This window comes from Balaenoptera physalus (genome assembly GCF_965194825.1).
Source record: "Balaenoptera physalus genome assembly, chromosome: X".
Taxonomy (NCBI): domain Eukaryota; kingdom Metazoa; phylum Chordata; class Mammalia; order Artiodactyla; family Balaenopteridae; genus Balaenoptera; species Balaenoptera physalus.
Window position 1 is genome coordinate 70,022,543 of NC_138903.1, and position 9,678 is coordinate 70,032,220.

General features: G+C 36.3%; 1 protein-coding gene across 1 annotated transcript in view; it reads left to right on the forward strand.

Annotated features, from left to right (window-relative positions):
* The window catches only part of SH3BGRL (SH3 domain binding glutamate rich protein like), a 74,999-nt gene extending 66,124 nt beyond the window's left edge, over nucleotides 1-8,875 (forward strand). Inside the window, exons 3-4 of the mRNA XM_082447486.1 lie at nucleotides 1,276-1,356; nucleotides 7,585-8,875. Coding sequence (XP_082303612.1) covers nucleotides 1,276-1,356; nucleotides 7,585-7,617 — 114 coding nt within the window. The 3' untranslated portion in view covers nucleotides 7,618-8,875. The remainder of the gene's footprint in view (nucleotides 1-1,275; nucleotides 1,357-7,584) is intronic.
* Nucleotides 8,876-9,678: the final 803 nt, after the last annotated feature.

Here is a 9,678-nt window from a genome sequence, read left to right on the forward strand (position 1 = left end):
AGGCAATCTCTAGAGAAGCCAGCAAATTTTGAGAGCATTTTACCTCTAATAACTCAGCCAAAATGCCAAGCTTATCTCTGTGTTTTTGGGTTTGTTTTTTTTTAAATGTATTTATTTATTTATATTTATTTTTGGCTGTGTTGGGTCTTCGTTTCTGTGCGAGGGCCTTCTCCAGTTGCGGCGAGCGGGGGCCACTCTTCATCGCGGTGCGCGGGCCTCTCACCATCGCGGCCTCTCCCGTTGCGGAGCACAGGCTCCAGACGCGCAGACTCAGCAGTTGTGGCTCACGGGCCCTGTTGCTCCGCGGCATGTGGGATCTTCCCAGACCAGGGCTCGAACCCGTGTCCTCTGCATTGGCAGGCAGACTCCTAACCACTGCGCCACCAGGGAAGCCCCTGTTTTTGGGTTTTTTTAGAGAAATTTTTTTTTTTAATTTTTAATTTTTTAATTTTTTGGCCATGCCATGAGGCATTTGGGATCCCCGACCAGGGATAGAACCTGTGCCCCATCCATTGGAAGTGCAGAGTCTTAACCACTGGACAGCCAGGGAAGTCCCTCCCTGTGTGTTTTAAGTCAAACAAACTAAGGCCAGGTATAGACAATGGCTGTGTTTTCTAGTATATTTCCTATTGATTATATGTCATAGTCAAATATAGGCAGTTCTGTTTGTTACTTTTGGAGCATGCATGGTGGTTTAGAGGATGACAATGGGAAGCCCAACTGAATTTAGTCATGTGAAGCTTTTATTGGATCCCTGGATTGTTTACTCTTCCAGTCATATTTCATGAAAATCTCATACCCTTCCTCCGAACACAGCACAGATTTACTATTTTTATGGCCATGGGATAGCTAAAATCTGGCCTTCTGTAGGTTCTGAGGGCATCTTTACCTTAATAAATAATGCAAGAGAATTAATGACAAACTGGAACAACAGCCTCCTCCCAAAAGTAAGCAACCTCTTACTGGCAAATAGTTGGCTGCTTTGGGCTATGGAGAAAGCTGCTTGCCCTGAGGCAGATTTAAGATCTATGCAGTATGAAATAAGTCCTTTTGCTATTTCTGTCTCACAGATCAGCATATCTTCTAACCCACATTAATTGGGATCCAATAAGCCTTGCCGCTTTACTACTCTTTCCAGAAGTCTAGCATTATTGAAGTCAGCTAGCCTGTTTGCCATCAAAGATATTGACCAGTCAGATAATTTTGAATTAATTTCCCCTTTTCTTTCCTTTGTTGGTTGCATATTGCTAATTTTTGTTGCCTTCTTTTATCAAGGACTATGATGCCTTCTTTGAAGCCAGAGAAAATAATGCAGTGTATGCCTTTTTAGGCTTGACAGCCCCACCTGGTTCAAAGGTATGGTTCATTTTTCCCCTTCTTTATAGGCCATTTTATTGCTGCTGGGTTTTTTTAATCAGTAAGATTTCCACTTTATTAAGTACTCAGATTAAGCCAGAGGCAGTGCAACATAGCTAAAAAGAAATGTCCCTGCTCCGCATGCACTTAATCCCTAGTAGGGCAGACAGATGTGCATAATTAAATACATAAAGTATGTGGATAGAAGGTAGGCCAAGTGACTTCCCTGTCAAGCTGCCCAAGGCAGCAAATTTCTCATTGACCCATTCGCAAATAAGTGGTTAACAATTTTAAAGATGCCATTATTCCAGTTGTCATGTATGGTATTACATGGACAGAAAGCATCTTAGTTCATAGTAATCTTCTTGTCAGTACCTATTGTCCTTGTGTGACAGCAAATGCTAGAGTCACCTATTCAAATTAACTAAGAACATTTGAGTATCAAAACTTGTCACTAAATTGCTGGCTGAATTTGGAGCTTTTCCCCTGCCAACAACAAATTAATTTTTCAAGTGGTGGTGTTCCCAGGGAAGATCATACAAAGAAAAATATAAAAAATTAAGTCGCCTGTTTAAAAAAATGTCTCAAAGCTATGGACTTTAAATATACGTTTGCCTTTTGCCATATTTCTTCTCCAGAAAGGCTGGTTTAATAAAAGTGTATGTCCCCTGCTCTATCATTTTACATTTTGCTCTCAGAAGCTAATTTTTGTTAAACAGATTCTTCAAACTCCAGCTCCTTCTCCAATTTTGAGAGTCTGTGTTATTGTCTGTATTTTCACTAGAGACTGTTCAGAGGCATTGTTGTCTGAGTCACTATGAAATTCTGTTTTCTTGCCAAACTTTCTTTTCCCATGGATAAAATGTCTTATTTTAGGCTTTGTATAATTTAAGTTGTAGGAAATCTTAGGTAAGGCATTTTTCTTCAAACAAGTTAGTAAAACCCAAGTTAAGTCATTGATTTCAGTGCATATTAGAGGAAGTATAAAAGGAAGGATAGTCTGTTTTCTGTGACTGATGACTCCCTTTCCTTCAGTGAAAAGTAGGAGCCATTCATTCATTTATTCATTCAGTAAATATTTACTGAGTGTCAAACATTGACTTGATATTGATGGTAGGGCAAATACGGAGAATACAACATAATCTCTACTTTCAAAGTGTTTATAACCTAGTGAGGGACATGTATATGAATAATTATACAACAAATATGTCTACAAATAATTATGATATAGTATGGTAAATTCTGTATGGTTGGTATGAATAAAGTACAGTAAGCATCCAAAGGAAATAATCATAAATTACTACTAAGGAGTTTGGGGAAGGTTCCACAGAGGAATTGGCATTTGAACTGTTAGGGATTCTAAAACACTGAAGTAACACTAGGCGTCTTTCACAGTGGCTGCAATAGGAACCACTGCATTGGGATGTACCTGCACTCAAAGGCATGTTCAGGGAGCAGAGTGTAATGCAGCATGAATCTACTATAGGACATATTAAATAAGGGAGATGCATTAGGAGGTAAGATTGGCTAGGTAGGATGGGGCCAGATTATGAATACTGTGCTAGATACTTTTGGCTTTATTCTCTAGGCATCTAGAAGCCATGGTAGGGAATGAGGGAAGACAATGATGTGATTATCTTTATATTTTAAGATGTGATTTGATCTATGTCTCAAGAAAATAAATTTGGCAGATGTGTGGATTGTGAAACATTGGAGAAATGAGATATTAGAGATGGGCTGACACATTAGAGGGTAACTTAAGTGTCCAGAAAAGCAATGGAGAAGGCCTAAAGTGGGACTGCAGTTACAGAAAGGAAAAGATGGATTTAGGAGACACAGAAAAATCACTTGTGATAGGATTTGGCAAATTATGAGATGTTTATGTATGCAAAGAACTGGGAAGGATTGAAGCTATCTCTGAGGCTTCTAACCTGGGTGATAGGGAAATGAAGCAAAAGTCATGGAGGAAACAGAAAAGTGAGTGATCCAAGGGAGGAGTTAGTCTTGGAAAAGAGAGGGCATGCAGTTTTCTTCTGAGACTGGAGAGAATGAAGAGAGAAGGATAAAAATAGAAATTTTAATGTGTGGGGAGGTTAGGGAAGTTCACATTTGAAAATGTCTTATCTTTAGTATGAGGTAGGAAGAATGATCATCTGCTAGGAGTGATGGGAAATTTGAGAATTGAAAAGATCCATTTGCTGAAAATAAGCTAAAGAGTAGGCGAAGATCATGAATGGAAGGATGGCTGAGCAAGATGAAAGTCCCAGTTGATGTTAGAGTTGATGAGCCCACAGTGGAGCCAGTCAGCTTGTTTACAGTGGGTTTTTTTTTTTTTTCATCCTTGTTTAACCCTAGAAGTAAGAATAGAGTAAAAGAACAGCAGATGTTATCAAGGATTGAACTAGAGGGAGCTGATAGATCGGGATAAAGAAAAAAGGTCTGGAACTGACAGTGGAGTTGAAGGGTGGACTGGTAATAGGGCTATTTTGAATGTTAGTATTTAATAGGTTTTTCCCAAGACTAAAAGTGATAAATTTGATATCAGAAGGATGATTTTTCTATCCTTCAGCTCAGCTTTCAGAGTTTTCCCCTTTAATTTAACAGGACAATAAGTCTTCCAGAAAGAACTGGCTGAAAAGAAAGTATACGCAATAAGAAATACAGCTAATTAACCCACATTGGAAAAGTGCATTCATAATAAGAAGAAATGTGATAAAATGAGATACAATATTCATCTGTGAAGTTAACAAAGATAAAACAAAGTGATAAGGCTCAGTGCTGAGAAGTGTGCATTAAAACATATTCTCTCATATATTACTGGTGATGATATAAATTGGTACTACTGTTTGAAAACCAAAATAGCAAATATATATCAGGGACCTCAAAAATGTTTATAGTTCTTCATCCAGTAATTTTACTGGGTATTAAGGCCTAATGAAATAATTCTATACATGGAAAAGTCTTTATGGATAAAAAAAATAAATCAAAATGCTATTTATAATCTTAAAAAATTTGAAAACAAGTTAAATGTCTAAAAATAGGGTCAACAAAAATGATTTATCCACTGAGTGAACTCATGCTCTCATTAAAAAATGAGAGTTTGTGAAAAGATACATTATAATGAGCTACAGAATTGTTTTTACTGTGTAATTAACATTCTATTGATAATTACATTTAAAATCTATGTATAGGACAAAAAGAGACTGAAAGGAACCATAGCTAATAATATGAATGTTTTCCTTTTTTCTCCATTTCTTTATTTTCCAAATAATTAGAATACATTCTCTTTACATTTAAAAATTATTGAAAGCCAGTGCACTGGAAAGCTTGATATTTAAAAGTACCCAATGGCAAATATTTCCATAAGGCAAGGAATCCTCTGTAAGACAAATCATTTTTTTAATTCTTTTATATATTAGATGCAGTTAAACATGGTATATAAATATTTGCTCTTTACTCTTCTATTAATACAGAAGATAATTTCATAGCACTAGCATTTCTTACATTGCAGTATAGTTGATAGTTTTGATATGGAATAAAATAACTGATATATTTTTACAAAAAATAAAAATCCAGTGATGTTCATGTTGAGAGGAATACCACTCCTCTGGAAAAGCCGTGTTCACTAGTAGGTGAGGGTATAGAACATGTTGGTTAAAGAAGTGTTCTCATTGGCTTTGGTTAAACCACCTAGCTCTAGGGAGGGGCCATGAAAATCTGCTTCTGCTGTGAGATTTGAAGCATTCCTATTTCCACTAAGCCCATCCCATTTTATTGCATCTCCAAGAGAAACTGTATGTTAATAACACTTAGCTGTGGTGTTGGTCTTAGTGACTAGGCAGAAAGTGGAAAGGAAAACGGCAGGAAAGAAGTCTGGATACCTGCAATGGACTAAGCATTGAGCTACACAGTTCACATTCATCTCATTTTATCTTTACTCCATCCTTATGAGCTAGGTGTCCTCAATCCCATTTTACAGAGGAGGAAACTGATGCTTAGATAATTTAAGTAATTTGTCCAAGGCTACATAATAATTGAGTAGCAGATATGGAATTTGAACCCAGGATTATCTAACTCAAAACCAATGCATTTATAGAATGATGTATATAGTGGGAGTAGAGGGCAAGAACATATCATATGCCTGTTTCTAAAGCTCTCTGGTTGATTAAATAACTCATGATACTATAAATACTGGCTACTTACTTTTAGATAATAATAAAGCTTGTAGCACAATTTACATATTTGATGAATAAAACATAATTAGAAAAGTAAATAATTTAAATATGATGTATTCTTAAAGACAAATTACAAAGAAGTTTGAATTGCCTTTTGTTTTGGATTTTTGTGCTAGTAATTTCTTCCATTAAAAAGGATAAGTGAGGGCTTCCCTGGTGGCGCAGTGGTTGAGAATCTGCCTGCCAAGGCAGGGGACACGGGTTCGAGCCCTGGTCTGGGAAGATCCCACATGCCGCGGAGCAACTGGGCCCGTGAGCCACAATTACTGAGCCTGCGCGTCTGGAGCCTGTGCTCCGCAACAAGAGAGGCCGCGATGGTGAGAGGCCTGCGCACCGCGATGAGGAGTGGTCCCCACTTGCCGCAACTGGAGAAAGCCCTCGCACAGAGACGAAGACTCAACACAGTCATAAATAAATAAATAAATAAATAAAAGAACGTGAATTTCTTAAAAAAAAAAAAGGATAAGTGAGAGCTAAGGAATTTATGACAAATTACAGCAAAGATCAATAAGTGTGACTTTAGGGAACTAAGCTGTCTCCAAAATACTAGTTACTCAGAGGCATTACGTGCTCATAAGAAGAAGGACTTCACATTAGCACATATTCACATTATTATACCACTGCTTCCCCACCTATATATACTATGCCACTGAGGGGTTTTATTTATTTTTATTTTTTATATTTATTTATTTATTTATTTTTGGCTGCGTTGGGTCTTCGTTTTGGTGCACGGGCTTCTCACTAAGGTGGCTTCTCTGATTGCAAAGCACGGGCTCTAAGCGTGCGGGCTTCAGTAGATGTGGCACGTGGGCTCAGTAGTTGTGGCTCGTGGGCTCCAGAGTGCAGGCTCAGTAGTTGTTGTGCATGGGCTTAGTTGCTCCACGGCATGTGGGATCTTCCTGGACCAGGACTCGGACCCGTGTCCCCTGCATTAGCAGGCAGATTCTTAACCACTGAGCCACCAGGGACGCCCCATTGAGGGGTTTTAGTATAAAATTAATTGTGTTGTGTGAGGAAATTTTTGGAAGCTTGTTCTATAAAATGAAACAAAATACATAATGTGGGTCTAAGATATATTCATTAAGACAGCCAAACACCATGTTAGAAATTTCAAAAGAGCTTAGGGACGTTTGTTTTTGTTTTTTGACTAAGAGTTTTGGAAGGTGAGTCAGTAGTGTATTACATATGTTTTGTTAAGGATGTATTAAGAATGAATTACACTGTCCTCTGGTTTCCTTCTTTCTATCATTTCTACCTCTCTTTTTTTTGGTAAAAATATAGCATCTTTTTTTTTGTTTGTTTTTTCCCCTTCTTCTGGGGTTAGCATCAGAGGCTCATTTTGGAATATGCAGCTGCTGTCACTCCTCCTGAGACTGTCAAGTACTCAATTAGTGACAGATGTTAGAGTGACATTGTCTAGCATACATGATTTCTACAGCTCAAGTCTGAGGTTTCTTTCACCAGAGTCACTCTTGCCACCCATCCTTATTTCCAGAGCACAACTATAGGTCAGAGTTCCTATGCTAGAAGTACTCACCATCCATAGGAATAGAAAGGCAACCTTACCTCTTCGAGCCTACTGCCATGAAATTTAAAAGCAACAATATTTTAGCAAATAACACATTTTCTAAGTAGCTTAATCCTGAAACAAAACTCACGTGACTGTAAACTGTAGGTGACAATGTTTTTGAACACTCAATTTTTGTGAAAAATCATTCAAAACGTAACTTAGCTACTTTTAAATAAAATGTCAACTATAATTGTAAATCACTTGCTTTTATGGAATTATAGACAGTCCTCTATGACATCTATTTCTAGGCAGAAGTTTCTATTTTTTAATTTTTCTATTAAGAATTTTTAAGCAGTCTTTTCTGGGGGCTATTTTTCTGATTTTGAATATTCTTAGCAATTTGAGGTAATATAGTCTAACCAAAATACACATGGATGCCTGCTTTGTGATATTTAAATCTGTTTTGTTTGTTTTTCATTTCAGGAAGCAGAAGCTCAGGCAAAGCAGCAAGCATGAACCTTAAACATTCTGCCTTAAGCATCCTGACAAAGGAGTCTCCACTGCTTTTTATAAAATAGCAAAATTATCTTGGCTTCAAAAGAAATAGGCTTAATGTTAAAATAATAGATAGTTGTTGTTTTCACATGCAAACAATCAAAATGAATACATAATTAAAATGTGAACATTATGATGAGGAGAATGGGAGATGAACTTAAAATTTTAAGTAGGTGTCATGGAATAGTATTGTTGTCTGCTAAGGCATTTTATGTACTTCAGTGATTTTAAAAAGCAAACACCTGTTCCCTTTTTTGATATTATTATTGCAGCTTAAGTATATCTGTAGCTCTACATTGAGTAACTTTAAAAGATGAGCGAGAAAGAAAGAATCTGTCTCTTGTTCCCAAATTGCCTCAATTTTAGTGAACAAAAATATGTACCTTTTTGATGTGAAATTATTGTGATTAAAAACTAGTTGCAGATAATGTTTATGATATGTCAGACATTGTAATTTCTGATGGTAATTATAACATTTCCATTCTTTTGTAGTTAAAACTTCTATGTACTGAACCACAGGTTTTCTAGGCTTCTAAATGTAGCCTTGCATTGCATGTTTCAGTGATCAGAACAGATGACCTCCCACCAAAATAAAGATGTATTCAGTTGACAAATTTCTTGCTTAACTACACAGCTATGATGCAATCATGTTACTAAGTTGCTTGCCCCAGTGAAATATGCATATGTATGTTATGGAAGTGGGATGGCAAATAAGTTAAAAATGGCATCCTTTTGCAAAGAGCTCAGACTTTTAATTAAATATTTTAAAATAGGTTGGAACTCATTTTTCTCCTTTTAAAACAACTTGTGATCACGAATGCCACTATCTCTCAGATATTTGACCTTTTTGTTTCAGCTTAGACATATATTGTATGAGTACATTAATCTAAGCAGAGAAAATCTTTTCTATGCCTCTATTCCAGTGAATAGCATAAGTATCAGATAAAAGGATCAATTTAAAAAATGTTAATTTTGAAAACTTCTAAGAAGACAAGAAACATTATGACCTAAATCACCCAGAAGACACATATATTGTACTTTAGTTCCATATTACTAAAAGAAAACACCTTTTACTTTAAATTACTTTATTATATCATTTGATGTATGCAAGTCTGTGCTCTTTGCCAAAATCAACATACAATGAAGACATGGCTTTGTTTACTATGATTCAAACATGATGCAATGCTTTAAAATAAACTCAGTACTGTCAGAAACATAATTTTTGTGTTTGTGTTCGTGGAGTTTCTAAATAGTGTAATAATAATTTTAGATGGGTAATATATTTTTTAGATGGTGGGGAAGGAGAAAAGAGAAAATAATAGAAAGAAAACCATTTGAATAAACTTTCTAAATTTCCTATTTAGGACTCTGAATTTTGCAATACACACTAGAGTCAAACAACTACTCCATTGTTTTGTGTACAAAAATATGCTATGGAGAACTCTAAAGTAAACAAGGTATTTTGTAATAAATTCTGGAAAATGCTAAAACATTTTTCAATATTTTCTCCTGAGCTTTATCAAATGCAGATGATGATACTTGCAATATTTTATGTGGGCATTTTTACTTTTAGTATCAAATAAGTTAACACTGTCAAAAATAGACATTCTTTAAAACTAGATGACATTTTTGAGATGTGTATATCTACTAGACTATACCTTACAATTAACATATGTATATTTAAAGTAAAATGTTTTATTGAGTCTTGCCAAATTGAAATCTTTCTTTTTGTCAGCTGAGTACTATATGTCCTGTAGATACAAGAAAAGCAAGTGAAATTCTGAATATTAGGGAGCTGCCTTCAAGGCTATGCTGAGGCCCCCCTCCCTTTTTAAATTTTTATTTTATTTATTCATTTTTTTGTCTGTGTTGGGTCTTCGTTGCTGCACATGGGCTTTCTCTAGTTGCGGTGAGTGGAGGCTACTCTTTGTTGCAGTGCACGGGCTTCTCATTGCAGTGGCTTCTCTTGTTGCAGAGCACGGGCGCTAGGTACGTGGGCTTCAGTAGTTGTGGCTCATGGGC